General features: G+C 37.7%; 1 protein-coding gene across 1 annotated transcript in view; it reads left to right on the top strand.

Annotated features, from left to right (window-relative positions):
* Nucleotides 1-18,617, top strand: part of pcgf3 (polycomb group ring finger 3) — a 44,246-nt gene that overhangs the window by 7,207 nt on the left and 18,422 nt on the right. Inside the window, exons 2-6 of the mRNA XM_084133143.1 lie at nucleotides 7,725-7,824; nucleotides 9,719-9,836; nucleotides 11,741-11,837; nucleotides 17,442-17,497; nucleotides 18,247-18,357. Coding sequence (XP_083989269.1) covers nucleotides 7,810-7,824; nucleotides 9,719-9,836; nucleotides 11,741-11,837; nucleotides 17,442-17,497; nucleotides 18,247-18,357 — 397 coding nt within the window. The 5' untranslated portion in view covers nucleotides 7,725-7,809. The remainder of the gene's footprint in view (nucleotides 1-7,724; nucleotides 7,825-9,718; nucleotides 9,837-11,740; nucleotides 11,838-17,441; nucleotides 17,498-18,246; nucleotides 18,358-18,617) is intronic.

The raw sequence follows: 18,617 nt of genomic DNA, 5'->3' as shown, positions 1-18,617 counted from the left end.
GTGGGCAGCCCGGGGAATATACAGTATATTATGGACCTAACTATAGCGCACATTTATCGAGGTTAACATAAACGTTTGAGCAAGCGGCCATGTAAAGTGGTTAATGTTCAACTTGTGCATGTTTCAAATGATAAGCCATGTTTGATGTCGTTGAATGAAAGGTGAACGCTTGGATATCCTGTCCGACATGATTATTACATGGCCTAGCCATGATAACGATCATGGACTAGCCATGATAACGTGACTTCTCCAATTCCTGTGGTGGAGGGGTTTTTTCTGCGAATTAAAATCTGGTTGGGATAAGCCTTTTGTCGTCGAATATTAGGGTGCAGCCTTCTTTTCACACCACTGAATCTGATCAAGTATTTAAACTAGTAATGGTGGCTTGGGCTGTTTCTTATTGGTTATTGAAGTAACAAGGTTCAGTTTTTGTAAGACACTTTTTTTGCAGTGTTTTTGGCTGGACTTTCACCCAGCTGCTTAAAAATGCTGTGGATTTTTAATATACATATACATACTTGTTTGAGTGATTTGTTCTGTAATGTGGCTGTAATGTGAGTATTTTTATAAAAATTGTACGTGTACTAGTTAACATCAGGGACTTGAACTACATAATACTGTTGTGATTGTGCTTTAAAGGGATAGCCCATGATTTACTCACCCTGAAGCCATCCTAGGTGTATATGACAGACTTCTTTCAGACGAATACAAAGCCCTGTTTGAACCGCAAGAGGTGTCAAAGCTTACGCTACTCCTACGTCATACATCGTCAAGTGTTACTCTTTTGGCGTAGGTCGACTTAGGTACGGCTGTCTGCTGGAAGCTAGTTATTTTAGTCGATAAAGTTTTAAATATGGATATTTTTCTTACACGAATGCATCACTTCACTTCAGACGGTCTTTATTAACCCCCCCAGAGCTGTTTCGAGCACTTTTATCACGGATGGATGCGCTTTGATGGACTTTCAAAAAATTATACCCATTGACTCGCATTATAAGGCTTGGAAGAGCCAGGAAGTTTTTTAATATAACTCCGATTGTATTCGTCTGAAAGAAGAGGCAAATACACCTAGGATGGCTTCAGGGTGAGTAAATCATGGGCTAATTTAAATTTTTGGGTGAACTATCCCTTTAATAAAAAAAAAAGTACATAGTATTACCATACTTTTTGGACATGGTACCATGGTTTTCTTGGAAGTACCTTGGACTACCATTCAAATGTATATTAATCACTTTTCATATCATTTACATATCTGATATCATTGCTTTTCCACAGTACCCGCCACTATACTTTTTTTTTTGTGAAGGTTTATTGAATCTGTCATTTAATAATTCATTAGGCCAGGTGCTCTTGCACTCTGAAAAGCGGTATTATCAGGTTGCTGAATGACATCAGTAAATCTCAATTGTTCAGCGATCTTATAGTCCAGCTCTGTAGGCGTAGAGTCGCTCCCAGCTCCTCAAACAGACCCGACACTCCTCAATTGATGATTTTTTTTTTTTTTTTTTTTTTAGCACCAGGCCATAAAAGACTGTTTGTAACAAGCGTGAACCACTATTTTTGTCTGATTGCCGGTCCGTGTTCATTTAAGCGCTGGGGTCACACACAAACCCATTTTTCCAGAGACAAAACTGCTCTGCTTAGTAAGTCTATCATACTGTGGCGCCTCATTAGCTCCTCACAGAGCGCTTCATACAGCTGGCAGCGTCTGTGTGCCCGCTCGTCTCCCAGAGCACTTCAATAGAGCTGACGGAAAACAGCGGATCCTGTGTGAGAAAAATGTGTGAGAAACTGGGCGAAAGGTGTTACGGCTGGACACTTTATATGAAAAAGTCTGACACACCCTGTTATGAAAACCATATTCACCTACTATGTCACATGAGACGCCCTTTCTTCCGGGTCTGGTGAGGGCATTTGCTGTGACCCTTTGCTAGGCTTTTGATCATCCGTCAAGGCAGTTTCTGTTAGCGTACCCCACTGGGCGAACATGGATTTTTGGTTTCTCTTGTGGAAAGCTTGAACTGAGATTAAAATGCCTGGTTTATTTTGCTTTAATATGAAATAGTTTAGCTTTATTAGGTATATATATATATATTTTTTTTTAAAGGTTAAGCTAAGTAAGTTTTGTGCAGCGCAAAAAAAACACGCTACTTTTTCTTTTTTTCTTTTAAAAAAAGAAGCCACTTGCACACTTAACTTTTGATCCATATTTTATGATAAGAACATGGCAAAACATACAGATTTTAGTCTAAGTCAATGTTCTTGTACAGGAAAGAGAAGTGTGAAATTTGTCCGTCCTTTTGTATTCATCAGACAAAATAAGGAAAATAATTTTGGCAGTTTTTGGTGGACTACTATAAACAATGTAATTTTTACAGGGGAAAAAAACTAAATATGCTACATTGCCTAGATACAACTGCCAGTTACCATACCATATATGGTGAACGTGTAAATAGTTGAATATTACTTTATATGTAATTTTACTGTAAATACTGTTTTAAGTAAAAAAAACATGAATTATTGGTGAAGAACAATGAAATGATTTTCCTAGTCACATATTGCATAAGATTTATTTTTATATACATTGTGTTTTCAGTAATGTACATTACATTAGAGTGATTTGTGTGACATTTTCTGTTATTTAGTTAATGTTTATTGCATTATTTAAGTGTCGTGTGTTGCCCTGGCGGTGTTTTGTCTTTGTGTGGATGACTTGGGCAGCGTCTGTACACGAGTTGCCATTTTTTTTAACCTAAATTTAAAAGGATATTTTTGTTTGTTTTTAATTTCCATTGACTAATGCTGGTAATTTAAAAAATGGCCAAATACTGGCCAATTAATTGAACAGTCTACAGTTGTTGTTGTTGTTTTTTAATTTAATAAGTTATGTAGTTGCATTTATACTACTTAATTTTAGTGTAAATTCACACTGATTGTAAACCAATTGCTGTTTGGCCAACCATGTTTTAAAGTCGGTTTTGTGTCTTTAAAGTGCTTTGAATAAAGATCTTAGACATTTTTTCTGTGAAATATTTGTATCAGTCCCAATTCTCTGGAATGTCTTATTTATAACAACAGCACATATTTGGTTTTGTTGTCTGTGTACGGTAATGCTGATAAAATGCTACGATAGAGCGTACTATCAAAACATACAAAACATAGGCTACTATCTGTGTTCAAAGTCTCAAATCCAAAGTGTTTGCACAATGTACAGTTGTGCGTATGTTCAGTTTGATTTTGCTCTAAGTGGTACAGCGGTGATGTGATAGTTCGGTCATGCCTCAATTCCTGTACAAACCCCTAGCATGATGATTAAGCTCCAAATGCAAACTTAACTGATTCAATTTGCACCAATGTCAATTTGATCCTTCAAATTTTGGACGCTCTGTGTGGAAATAATCAAAATATTGGTCATGTTATTTTAAAACCCACTGAGAATCACATGGCTCCAGTCTGCAGACTGAGATAGGCACCGTTTCCTGTATCGTAAAGAGATCTGTTTTCTTTTATGTCACTAAAGTACCACAACAAAGTTAAGTGACGCCCTCAGCAATGGTAGATTGAATTGTTGTTGATTTGTTCAGGAAGTTTAGTTCGTAAACTGGAATTTGGGAGGTCTAGACTTTAGAGTGTAATGAAATTTTTGTGAAAGTTTATAAAGAGAATTACTCAGATCAACATGAAACGTTATTCACATTTTTTTTTACTTCCATTATGTGATGTATTTCTGAGTGAAACGGGATATACATTGAAGAAATGTGGGCCAGGCCTTGATTTTATCCATCGGGAATTGCTTGAATCTTGAAAACGTTGTCAGCTGTTAGTTGAAACTTCTCCGTCTTTGTAAAAGAAAGCAGCCTACTCATTTCAGAGGCTTAGCACTTTATTATTCTACATAATGAGTAAAGATTACGAAGACAAACATTGTTTGTTTTGTTTTGAATACCATGCATTGAATCATTCACAGTAAATTTTATTAAGTATTAAATTATGTATTTAGAAAGTAGGCTAATTGGGATTTACTTGGATTTCATGTTGACTTTCAAACCAACCAAGTTTTTGGAGCTTGTACTCTAGCATGTTGAGCTGTTGGATCTGATGATACACACTTACTCATATCCTTAGATGACCTACATTCATGTCTTCTGGTTTAAGTAATTTCACAGGCTAGTGAACAGACAGAAACTCCCTGGCTGGGAGTCTCTCTGTCTGGACTCAAGTAGACAAGCAAGAAACTTATGCGTGGGCATCTAGAGAGGTGACGGCACATTGTAATCCAGATCACAGATCCAGATCTTTTAAGGACACACTGATAGGGAATTTCTGGGACAATATTGAGAACTCAACTGCTTGTTGTGTCAGATACCAGCAGTGTCATCTGTGAAAATTTAAATAGGTTAGAATCAGGATTTCACTGACTTTGTGATGCATGGCATATCATTTATTTGCAGTTGATGATCCTAATTAAAACACAATGGAATGAATCGATTGAAATGAATCAGTTTTAAAATGCCAGTGACTTGCCCATCAGGTACAGTAGGGAATGCCATGATATTGCAGCCCAGACCAGCACTGATAGATAGATTTCACCTCATCTCCCATGGATGTGGGAAGACAGTGAAGATGGACTCATCAGAGAACAACACATGTTTCACATTGTCCATAGCCCAAGATTTGCACTGCTGGCACCAATGTAACCAACATTTGGCATTGGCACAAGTGACAAAGGTTTATTGACCCCGTGGAGCTCCTGACAAACAGTTTTGGTGGGAACAGGAAAGTCGAGGTGCACATTTAATTCTGCAGTGAGTTGGGCAGCTGTGGTTTTATGTTTTTTTGGATACAATCCGGGTTACATCTTTTTCAGACAGCTTCCTCTTGCGTCGACAGTCACTCCTGTTGGATGTGGTTCGTCCTACGTGGTGGTATATGCCGACATTACTCTGGATGCCATAGCTCTCAATACACTGTAATAAGCTGTCCTGCATGGTCACAGATGAGCCAGCGAGACGCACACCAACAATTTGTCCTCTTTTGAACTCTGATATCTCCTATTATGTTGTGTGGATTGCAATATTTTATGTACAGCTGTGCTGTTGCTCTGCTAATTCAGCCTTCACTGTCTGCTCTTACTGATGGAGTGTAAAATCAGTGAAGACTGGCCACCAGGCCATATATATATATATATATATATATATATATATATATATATATATATATATATATATATATATATATATATATGTATGTGAAACCTCTAACACTATATTTGCCAGTGTCTCAGTTTCTCTGCATATTTATACATACATACCACACACACACACAACAAAAGTAAAACTGTTTCGGAGTGTCTATTTATAAAAGGTGCAAATATCTCGCCTTGTTGGCAGAGGCTATTTACACTAACTCCGCCCACCAGTGTCTGGTTGGTCTAGACAAAAGTACAAAAAACGCCTGTAACCTATCAGCAGCAGTGGCGTAGAGATTAAGGCGCATTGAAGATACTTTTGACGCGATCGCCCCGAGTTCAAATCCGCCTTTTGCCGAACTCGTTCTTCTCTCTTTTCCCATCACATATCAGATTGGAAAGGCATTTATTTTTAATAAATATGAAGAAAATATGTGAAAAGTGCCTAACGGTTATTTAATAATAAGTGTTCAGTGTTTCCCCTAGGTTTACAGGTTTGGGGGGGGGGGGGGGGGGGGGGTTGGTTGGTTGGTTGGTTGGGGAAAATTGACACAGACACTATCTATCTATCTATCTATCTATCTATCTATCTATCTATCTATCTATCTATGTGTCACATTAATTGGTTGTCTGGGAGGGTAATGCTTTGTAGAAGTATTTGTTAATATTAATGGACCAGAGCTTAAATAGTTTTATTTTTAACAACTAAAAAAAGATTTATAAATACTAACAAATATTTTGCTCATTCATTGTTCGTTAATGTTAGTTAATACATTTATATGACAAACAAATTTTAAATGGGCTTTTTTTGTGAGAAGTTTTTATTTCTATGATGCATTTATTGGAGAGAATAATCCTGTCAGACGCAGCACTGCTGTGAACGCGCGTTCACGTTTAAACACAATTTAAACAATGTATTATTCAATGCATTACTTCTATATAATTATATATTAAGTTGCTCAAGCAAGTGGTAAAATATTTAACCATGTATTTATATTAAAATCTTTTGCATTTAAATTTTAATACAATAAATCTTGCATGTCACAAAGAACCTCCACGAATGTCATTATGTCGCCTTGTTGAGGTAAATTGTAGTTTTCCTTGCTTTACCCCGGTCTTAAAGTGAAAAATGAAATAAATGTATGGTGAGATTACTACATTTTATTTAATTCATCGCACTTATGGTGAAATTACTACATTTTCAGGTCAATCTGTGTTCATTTTGACCACGAAACATGCGCTGTCACTTTAATTCAGTGTTTGCAGCACAGCAGAAATCATAGACAGTATATAAACGGCAAAAATAGACTCGGTGCGGAAACGATCTCTGCACTGCTGTATACGCACCGCAACTGGAACGGATCGATCATCGACGGACTGCATCCGCGTGCAGTGTGAAAGCTCTGTAAACATGGGTACGGAAAAAAATACTCACCGCACACGCACTGCAAACGAAATATGTGTGAAACGGGCGTAGACTTGGAGCAGGAGAGCTACTCCGGCTGCTACTCGCAGTAGAGCGAGTGTTGCCATCTTCAGTTCAGCGACATATTTCCCGCCGCGCGCTCTGTCCGCTAGTGCTCATCTGTATTTGACGCAAGTGTTTGTTTGTGTGTGAGTGTGCGCGCTTGCGCACTCATTGGGATAATTGTAAACGCGCAAACACAGACAGAAAATACATGCCATCGTGGAAATAAGATAAATAACTTATTACTTAAGGGCTATTTAGTTTTTTTTAATAAAATAACAAATTGTAATCTGGCGCTAAAAAGAAAATCAAATCAAATTTACTTGACTTCAAGGGGGGCGGGGGGAGCCGTTAGGAGGGCGGGGCGCCCCCCTTATATAATGGTAGGGGAAACACTGGTGTTTATCTGGTAGGTTTAGGGGTAGGCGTAGGGATGGCTTTATTGTCCCCAATAAACTGGCATTTATTTAATAAAAATAGCCTGATCATTTACACTCAACGTGTTATTATTGCATGCTATCGCAAATCTAACTATTTACTAAATTCTGCTATTTTTAATAGTGTAGATAGAATCAATCGCTATCTTCACTTAGTGTAAATAGCCGCTGCCAAATTGTTTTGTATTTTAAAAATGTACAAATTTATTAATTAAAACTATTTGCTGTTAATCACTGTTGATAATATGGATAAAAGTAATTTAATGTATAGTGGTGGTAGTAATAATAATAATAATAGAATTTTCCAGGTTATCGCTATATAATTTATCAGTCATATTTATCAGTGATATAATTATGCACATTGTTTGAAGGTGTTTGAAGATTGTAATCAACAGATAGTATGTCTTAAATTTGCTTTTTTACAGTTTTAGAAATGCTGATAAGGAGCTGATAAGAAAGCTGTAAATAACTCCAATAAAAAAAGCTCAATACTAGTTGAAATTTAGAAATCTTGAAAACATATTTACTGAAAACATTCTGGAAAGGCAAAGGGGGAAAATAGTCTATTTCCTTGCCATCATTTTGTGTATAAATGTGTGCAAGTAAATAAATGCCTGTGTGTTTTTTGCAGCTGAAGTGGAGCACAGGATGCAGAGTTAACACCACCCTGTGTCTCGCAGAAGAAGCCCGGCTGCCAGACCCTCAGCAGTAGACACATGGCGGCAATAGGGGTGAGTGTATTGCATCACTTCCTTTCTGCTGCACAATGTTTAATCTGATCTTAACAATTTTAATTGGTTCACCCTCATTTCCTTTGTTGTTTCAATCTCATATCTTCTTTTTTCATAAAAGGAGATGTTTGGCAGAATGTCCAAGCTTCTGGTTTTCTGCAACAGAAAGATAAATTGTGATTCATACTGCTAGGCTTCAAAAAGGTCCCATAAAAGTAATCCACATGACTTGTGTGCTATATTCAAAGATAATATTCTTTGTGTGAAGCCTGAAATTCAGCAGACGGAAAATTTAAGTCATTACTAATTTATAAAATAAATCCTGTGCTGGAGCTCACAAACCTCATTTGTGCTTGTTTAATCAAAAAAAGTTGTGACGTACCATGTAGGCTAACAGTTTGTCTATGCAAAGTATTTTATTTACTAAAAAGTTTTGTGTGATCTGTTTTCAAAACAGCAACGCCCAATGATCCTTGTGTAATGCTCAGTTTTGGATTTATTTATTTTTTTTCCTCAGAATAATGTATTTAGACTCAAGGATAAATTAATGGCTTTGAAGCTCCAACTTTTATTGAAGCCCACTAATGTGAGAGTGTAATATTCACTGCAGCCCGTGGCAGTTCTCTGTCCTCATTTGACACTGTACTGATTATGTTATTGCAGTATGGCTACTGGCTGAATTCATGAATTCATCTTTTATGAGGAAGTGCCATAACATAAAACACCTGTGGTTATGCCTCACTGAAAACATTTGGCCTTATTGCAGTGCTAGTAGTGCTTCTCTTTCATCTCTACACACTTTTCTACACTGCAATTACTTAAGTTCCAACCAGATCCAATGTACAGAACGCATTCAGAGTTTTTGTAATTTTACAAGTTATCTGTGAACATTATTTCAAAGACATATATATATGATGAACCATGCACATCAAGGCAGGGAATTAGCGGTATGTTGACTCTTTAGGGTTGATGTTTGTGCAATATTTATGTACTTCCTCTTAATATTAATACCGACATTTATTCATATCTTACATTTGAAATTTCAGGCAATCTCTGATCATTCATGACATTAAATTTAAGTGGATTATGATGTGCTAATTGCTTTAAAAAAAATCTGTGTTCCAACACAGATTGTTCTTCAAAGCTGAATTACAAATATTGAAGCAACAAAGATCTAATTATTTTCTTGTCAATGGGCAGCTGGTGTGTTGAATAATCTTTTTAATGTGTATTGAATATGAGCAGCATGTGTCCTAACACTGTTTGTGCTGCAGTGGAAAACACTGGTCAATAGAGTCGTCTGGCTGCTTCACATGGGACGTCCCAAAACAAACAACATGATTTGTCTTTAAAGTGGCGGACGACTAGGAATTAGCCAAACGAAAAACAGTTTTCTCTGAAAACATGAAAATGACACTTGTTTTTAACATTTTGTTTTGATGTAAAATATGGAGGCAACCTAATGTTTAATGAGTTGGGATATACACACATAAAAATAAAGGTTCTCTATTGGCATTGATGGTTCCATGAAGAACCTTTAACATCCATGGGACCTTTCCATTTCACAAAAGGTGGAATCTTTAGATTTTTAAAATGTTCTTCACAATAAGAAAGTATGGTTCTTTTAAGATTTGTTTTCTGAAAGGTTCTTCTATGGCAAAGCTGCAAAGCTAAAACCCACTTTGGAGCCTTCATTTTTTTAAGAGTGTAGGGTTGACCCTAGTGACCTATGAGATATCCCTCCTGACCCAATCATTGGACCTTATTTATTAGTAATTAATACAGATCTTTTGATGTTAAATTACGTTGATCCTACAGCTTGAGGTTTGGATTGTGGTTTTGTTTTGTGACATGTTTTTAACCTTTCTTTGTCCTCCATTTCTCTCTCATCCAGAACCCCGAGATGTTAACCAGGAAGATTAAACTGTGGGACATCAATGCCCACATCACCTGTCGTCTGTGTGAGGGGTACCTGATCGACGCCACCACGGTCACTGAGTGCTTACACACCTGTGAGTGTTATTTCCACACCAATATCTACTCTTTTTACTCTATTTTAGTTAAAGGGATACTTCACCGATTAGCATTAAGCTTTGTATCAGCAGAAACCCGGTAGTATTTTCGAATGACCTTGCTTCCCTCCCTCATGTCCCCCTGAGATGAGAGATTTCTATATTGTGTGTCTGGAAAAAAACTAATTTTGCGTCATTTGCGTCATTGGAGGCTTTTTTGGCCAGAGGCGAAAGACTACAGCCAGTAGGAGGAGCTAGTTCAGCATGTTTTCAACCCGCCCATAGGGGGATCTCACGATAAAACGGCGTCTTTTCAGTTTCGAGTCAACTAGTAGCCTAGTTGTATCATTTCTTCTGATACTGCCCTCTGTAACTGGTAGGCGTGGCTTGGGAGTGGCCTCGTAGGGCAGCGAAGCAAGTGCATTCTGGGAGTTGTTGTCTTTCATCCACATGAGCCAAAAATACATTTTCTGGCTTTTCTCAGTCTAGAAGGCACCAACTTCTAAAATAATTTCACATTTCTACTACATAAATGACCCAATTTAAATACACATTCAGCGGTGAAATATCCCTTTAAGAGCAACATTTTTAACAGATATTAAAGTGCTCATTTACTCATTTATTTTCATGTGAATTTTGAAGAATGTCATTGAATATTCAAATTAAAGAAAATAAAAGGACCAAAAAAAACCCTCTAAAAAGTAGCATAAAAGTGGTCCAAATGACTCTACTATATTGCACTGTATTTCAAGTCGTCTTAAGCCATATGATAATTTTGTGAGAGGAACAGACCGAAATTTACGTTTAATGAAAGCTCTCCTTGGCATTTTTAAGTGAGAATTACTGATGTCTAATTTGTATTCAAATCATTATTTGAGTCAGATCTTTTCTGATGAATGATCTGGTTCACAAAACCGGTCCAAACAAATTGTTCATGAATCGGACTGATTTAACTCTCTGGCTCAGTGATGCAGTGACTAACAGTTAACTGGACAGGAAGACTTCATCCGAAATCGCATACTACCCTACTATATATTAGGTTAAAATGTTAAAAAAAATAATTATGTCCGAATTCACAGTACTCATAAAAGAGTAGGCAAAAAGTACATGGATGACCTACTTCTTCTAGCGAGATTCTTAAGTGTGAAAATGATGGACACTTTACTCTCCCATGAGGCCACAGGAGAGGATTTGTGAATGGCAGTAAAGCAACGTAGTTTTAGCTTTGCAACGTAATTTATGCTGGTAACAACACGATGACAACATAGCAAAAGTAGTACGTCCAGATTACATTCATACTACACACATTCATACTATATATAACATACTTTTTTAGCGGCCGTGAAGTAATTACTTATTCAGAAATCTAAGTACCTACTCAAAAGAGTATGCAATTTCGGATGCAGACCAAGATTGTCAGTAAACAAATCATGTGGCCCGCATTAAAAATTACCTGACTCAAAATCTCTTTTTGTGAAACTCATATGGTTTGAACTGCAAGGATAAGTACATGATGACAGAATTTCTATTTTCAGATTTAGTTTAGCATGTCAAACTCTCACTAGCTGATTACAGCCAAGTTTTGTAGCATTTAAACAGCAGTGATTGAATTGAACACTAGAGGGAGTCATTGTGCCACATATTGCTTGTTTCTGAGCAAGTGATGGGAGATTTAATCAAGAGCCTTTAAAATTATGCATTTGGTAGTTTGAGTCATAAAACTAGAGATGCTATTCGTTTCAGTTTTATATTTTGCCTCTAGGTTTGTGCCGAGTCATTTTACTTCATGTTATTTAATTCACGTCAGTGTGACATTCCTGTGTCTGTGGAAATCAATATAATGATTTATAATGTGATATGTACAAAATGAATCGACTAACTGTGTTTATATTATATATATTTAGTCTGCAGGAGCTGTTTGGTGAAGTACCTAGAAGAGAACAACACTTGTCCCACATGTCGGATTGTCATTCACCAGAGCCATCCACTGCAGTACATCGGGTAAGAGTTTACCGCAGCAGACAAACACGTCTCAGTCAGTATAAACCCCAGAGCAGGCCAGTAGGGGTCCATCAAGGCACATCGGTGAATAGCGTTGTCTTTGACTGCTGGGTGTTGTGTGCATGCGTGTGTTATCTGCGTGTCATACAGCCACATGGGTATTTGAAGGCGGCGTGTCTCCCTCCAGCTCTCTGTCGGAGGCTGAATTATTGATGTCCAGGGTGGAGTGTTCCTCTTCAGCGCACACATCCCAGAGAAAACATCTGGCGATGTGACCTGAAAGTTTTACGCTCTTCTGGAACAGACAGCTGCACCATCGGTAGTAGGTTTACTACAAATCCAGACTGTGAATCAGGGTAGAGCTGGCACATGGAAAGTCAAGATTACAACTGCAGGGTGTTTGTTTATCACGGCGGTGCAGAATTCTGGACCTTTTTGGGTCATTTTTTTCTGGTTCCAAAGGAAGTGACCTCTTGAGGGAACTCTGCATAAAAGGGAGATAATTTTATGCATTGAAAATGCATTTTTTTTAAGTCTCTTATGCTCACCAAGGCTAAAATACTAGCATGGTTAAAACCAGACCATTCTCAGTAGTAACTGAGTTATGGTCTGGCAAAGCTCCATAGACAAATCATTTCCAAAGGGGCGTCACCAATGGACGTCGCTCTAATGCCTCTGGGCGCAGTTGGATAGACCTAAAACCAATCAGAGCGATCGTCATCGTGTAAAGCCATATGCTGCGTCCCAATTTGCCTAAGTTACACTACGCCATAAAAGTATGTACTCTTTTTGTGAAGAAAAGATATTTACTTTTGAATGTGTAGCAAAAAAGTAGGCAAGCTTTGGGACATACTACTTCGTCATCTTTATCGGACGGATCTGTCGCGTGCATCCTGTCACGTAAACTGCTCTGTCAATCATCGTGTCACAGTTAAAATCCTCTATTAAATCTAATTTAATTCCCTACCGTTTCGGAGAGAAATGTAGTACCACGTTCATCTGCCAGTAGGTCTTTTATGGAGACTGTCCTCATGTGTTTGCAATTTGAATATAATAATGCATTTAAAAGTTGAACGGACGTCGCTCAAATGCCTCTGGGCGCAATTGGATAGACCTAAAACCAATCAGAGCGATCGTCATTGTGTAAAGCCCGCCTTTACGTTTCTGATTGGTGCTGCGATTTCGACGGCATGGAAATGGGCTTGAATGAGCTCTTTGCCAGACTACTTCTCGAGCAAATCTGAGTTTGCCGGAAGTTGTCTGGGTTTTCCCAGGCTACTAAAATACAGTAACAACAATAATATTGTTACAATTTAAAGTAATTGTTTTCTATTTTAATATATTTTTAAATGATTTCTGTGATGCAAAGCTGAATTTTCAGCATCATTACTCCAGTCTTCAGTGTCACATGATCCTTCAGAAATCATTCTAATATGCTGATTTGCTGATCAAGAAACATTTCTTATCAATATTAAAAACAGGTGTGCTGATTGATATTTTTGTGTGGAAACTATGATACATTTTTTTCAGGATTTTTAATGAATAGAAAGCTCACAAGAACAGCATTTATTTGATAACTTTTAATAAATTTACTTAGCCTGGGTTTCCCCATGCTGCCGATTTACTTAGCCTGGGTTTCCCCATCGCCGCGCGATTTTATTCTCGCTGCTAGGCAGCCTGGACACCATGGACCAGATTTTCCAATCCACCTCCAATCCAATCCACCTTTATTTATAAAGCACCTTAAAAACAACACTGTTGACCAAAGTGCTGAACACAGTCTATAAATAAACAATAACATACCACAGAGGCGCAAAAAAAAAAAATAAAAAAAATAATAATAATAATAAAATAATAAATAACAATACAAATAAATGCAACAGTAATACAAAACTAAAAGTCAACCCTCAAACTGAGTTAAAAGCCAAAGAAAATAAATGAGTCTTAAGACGGGATTTAAAAACAGGAAGAGACTCAGTCAATCTGATGTGCAAAGGCAGCTCATTCCAGAGTCTCGGAGCTGCCACGGTAAACGCACGGCAGCTCCCTTTTTCCCCTCAAAAAGGGAACCAATCACAGAACGGGGAGGGAGCAGCAAGACGATGACGACGTCTATGCGACACACCGAAGCAGTTTGTTTATATCTATGGATCCAACATGGCATCAGACGCGAAGTTACCTTTCGATGCAGCCTTAGATAGTGTTCTAAGTAGTTTAGAACGCAAGTTTATTTCGTCTTCTTCCTCGTCGAATTTCTGTCGATCTACATACGTCATCTGGTATAATTGAAACGATTGGCTATGAGCTACGTACAGGCGCATTTGATAGACATTCGTAGCGCCCAATAAACGGCTCCGGGCATTCGTAAACCACGCCTCAAATACGAGAAAATGAACATGTGTTTCCCAGACCACGTCTCAATGAGATGAGGTCTGACGTTAGCCAGGATAACATTTACTGTCACTTTTAGTCAGTTTAAAGCTGCAGTCTGTAACTTTTTTTTGTGTTCAAAATTTACAGAATTTATATAATAAGCAAGTACATCATGAATCCATTTTCCAAACCGTGTTTTTGTCTTATCCTGAATCAATACGGTACACCTATAATAAGTGTTTATATTGGGACTATTTTAGACTGGTTTGGGTCGTCATAGACATAAACAGAGAGAAGTAGCTCTGGCAACAATGTTCTTCTGCAAGATGCTTGCAGTTCTACAGCTTTGGACTACAGCTTTAATGCATCCTTGCTGATAATTAAGTTATTTTAAACATAGATGGTGGTTTTACTTTTTTGCTCATGGTTCGTTTAAAGCTGCTTGTTGAGGAGAGTTATTTCGTTAAGTGATCAGATTTTTTTTCTTGTTGATTTTTGACTGGCTGTACTAGGATAGACTTTTGACCATCCTAGCATCATAGCACACCTTTTTTCCACATAGTTTTTCTCCATAAAATGTAAAAAAATTATTTATAGAATGTTACATATCCATTTTGTTCAAGTTTTTAAATCATATGTGACTTTGAGCTCATGTCTGTTAGCTTTGAGGACATCTGTATGCATGTGTACTGACCAAACAAGCCTTCTGCAATCATATCTCCCACTCAGACTTCCTTGTTTCAATATGGAAAGGCCTTGCTGCTGAGAGACACACACACACAGACAGACAGATGTGCTCGGTGTGTAGATGTGTGTAAACTGCTGGGGTGTGTCGTCCATCTGCCCCCTGAGCATCGGTGCCTCTGTGTCTGATGGATTCGCTGGTGCTCTGGGCCGGATGCCAGCTCTTTCTTAATTCGTCATTTAGCTGCATAGTTGCTTGCAGTCGCGCGCTGATGAGAAACAATTTCCAAACACATTAAATATTCACCATGATCCCAGGGCTTCCTCGCTGCCTTCTGAATGTGGTGGAAAAGAGACGCCCCAGCCTTGCTGGTGGATGAAAGCCATTTGGGGAAAAGAAGGAAGAGACAATATAAGAGTTCGGGGTCAGTTACACCATTAAACCAGCTCTCCCCTCTCTCCGCATGATTAATCTGACCTTAGTTTAACACCCTGGTATTTATGAGCCACACTGTTTGATCGTGAATGAAAACTGGATTTGTGTGTATTAACAGTGGCAGCTCATTGATCCTCGTCTCTCTCGCACTTGCGCAAACATACACCCACACACACACAAATCTGAGCTTTTGTTGATCAGCTAGCTAAATGCCAGTCACCCCCTCACCACCAGGCCTTCCGGCCCCCTCTGTGGAAGCTCACTGGCGGCTAATTGGACCTCTAGCTTCCCCACCAGGCTGCTGGGATTTAGGAACAGGTGGTGGCTCTGGCTGAGCACCAAGGACACAGGTGCTCTGCTGCCTCACTATCCTGAACTCTTTCTTTCTCTTTCTCTCTCATCGTGCCCACAGGGAGCAGATCAGCTAACAGCAAACTGAACCTTGACACAGAACTGGCCTGAGTACTCAATGTAGCACGAGTGCAGATCTAAGATCAGTTTCCTACTTATCTAAGTCATTATATGCTATTAAGAGGAACTGAACTTTCACAAGGCCTTTTTCACTGAACTGAAACCCCAAAATCTTTGCATAAAGAAATCCCCCAAAAAAATGGCATAAAGAAAATTTGGCCAAATTACACCATTTTCCAGTATTGACATCATTACGGTCTCCTTAACAGTGGTGCAGAAGATGGTAAATATTATCATACTTTTTATTAATGTTTTTGAGGTATATTATGGTCAGGTAGGGTACTGTCGACTCAACCCCATCGCATAAAAGTACGATTTATTTTTTATCCATAAGTATAAGTATATACAATGTACTTAATTCATTGCTACCGTATATGGTCTACTCTCCTACACTACATGAGGACCAGTGGCCATTTTGAGCAAAAAACCTCAACCCCATCACACTCAACCCTGTCACATATATGTATATTTCTCATTGTTTCGGGGTTGTAAACTTGTTTTTCACTTCATTTGTGAATAATTTTATATACAAAATATATGTAAAATAGCCATGGTTTCAATAAATCTATACTTACCAAAATCATGACAACTCAGAATTTAATATAAATAGAATATTTAATGGAATGTGTCCGCTTAAACATTGACAATTATCTATGTCAGAAATGGCAGCCACATCATCAGCAGAAAGACAGTGTTGTGCATGCAGATTTGCTGACCCAGAAAGAAGGGCACAATATGAAAGAGAGACTAAATTAAAAATATAAAATTTAAGGCAATGTTTTCCTTTAAAACTGTTACAGTCTTCAACCCCGTCACACTATTCTCAACCTTGTCATTAAAGTCATTAAAAATTCTTGCTGATTACCACCTGACATCTTAAGGACTAACACAATCAAATTGGTGGGATGGTGAGAAATATGATTTGTTGGAGTTGGATTTGTTGTTCAAAAACTAATAAAAAAATCTTACTGACTTCTGAATGGTAGTGTAAATAAAATAAAAGATAATATTAGTATTAAAGTAATTACTTTAATGAGAATTTGGGTTAAATGGGCTTAATTGTTATGAAAATATCATAATGAACACAAATTTCTTTATGTAATGACATTTCTCTCGAAATCACTTCAACGTCTTCTCGACATGAGATGTGTCCTTAAAGGAGTGCAATGGTTTAAGATGTCTTTTTAGATTTTTTTCAGAGTGAATTTACAGTGTCCTAGAAAGTACAAGCAACACAACCAGAGCTGTGAATCTCAGAGTGTGTGCTTGTTTTGGCTGTTGGCTTCTTGGAACCGGCACTCGTGGGTTTTGCACCATGGAAACATGTTCTCGGAGCCGGGCAGCCGTACAACAGGCGCCACAGAGATGAACATGTCAACACACGCTTAATAGGTTTACCTCCGAGCCCTGAGACCCACCAGTCACAGGAGAATATAGAGACACGAGGAAGAACTACACTATATGCTAATTAAAGATCATAGTTATGAGGAAACATGCCTGCCGAATGCAAATGCTAATTGGAATGTTATTGGTGTTCTTTTTTGTGCATTTCTTACTTTTCCTTCAGCTGTGTTTCTTGCTGTAATAATGCATATTGTTTGAATAAATTATATTCATTACCATTTCTCCCTTTTCCTCAGCCATGACCGAACAATGCAAGATATTGTCTATAAGTTGGTGCCAGGACTGCAAGAAGGTTTGTGTTCTTTTTGTTTTAGAAGTACAGTATAGATATCAGAGTACAAATTGTATTTTCCCACCTTAAAGGGATAGTTCACCCAAAAATGAAAATTCTGTCATCATTTACTCACCCTCAAGTTGTTCTAAACCTGTATTAGTTTCTTTGTTCTGTTGAACACAAAAGAAGATATTTTGAAGAATGTTGGTAACATGTTTCTGGTCCCCATTGACTTCCATAGTATTTTGTTTTTATACTACGGAAGGCAATGGGCTCCATCAACTGTATAGTTACCAGCATACTTCAAAATATCTTCTCTTGTGTTCAACAGAACAAAGAAACTAATACAGGTTTAGAACAACTTAAAGGTGAATAAATAATGACAGAATTTTCATTTTGAGGTGAACTATCCCTTTAAGACACCTAGGCTTAAAATTCATTAGAACACATTAGTCTGAGGAACGAAAAACTGCATAATCTTTTGTAAAATGTAAAGCGATTTTTAACCCCTAAAAGTTATTTTGTTTCTGTAGCAAAGGTCACACTTCTGTTTTTCTTAAAAATACGTGACACTATAGAAGTTAAGCGTGTTTCATGCTGTCTGGAACAGATCCGTAAGATCCATGCAAACTGGTAGCAAAAATACCCTCTGATCACATCAAATTTTTCTCGTGCAAAGCATATTTTATGAAGCAGCTTATGATGTATGCTGTTGTAAGATTTAACAGTCAGACTTTAATTCATCCTATTTGCTTTCTTGTGTTCAGCGGAGATGAAGAAACAGAGAGAATTCTATCAGAAGTTAGGCATGGAAGTGCCTGGAGACATCAAAGGAGAACTGTGCAACCTGAAAACCCACCTGGACTCTCAGCGCAATGGTACGTCCCATCTAGGATCACAGTGAAAGTGGGACAGTGTGCCTTTCACATGTTCATGTCATAAAAAAATCACAATTTGTATCAAGAAAATGAATCATACTGAAGGACCGTAACAAATCTTTGCAGCATGACATTATTTTCATGGTAGTTAAGCACAATTTCCCCCAGATTCTTCATTACTGTAATGCCTACAGATGTATTAATTTAGATTTTTTTTAAATAATCCTCAGTGGTTATTCTTATTTCTGAAATGCAATCTT

Source organism: Abramis brama (assembly GCF_963993115.1).
Source record: "Abramis brama genome assembly, chromosome: 13".
Classification (NCBI taxonomy): Eukaryota; Metazoa; Chordata; class Actinopteri; order Cypriniformes; family Leuciscidae; genus Abramis; species Abramis brama.
Note: the sequence above shows the minus strand (reverse complement) of the source record. Positions and strands in the feature narration are given on the sequence as shown.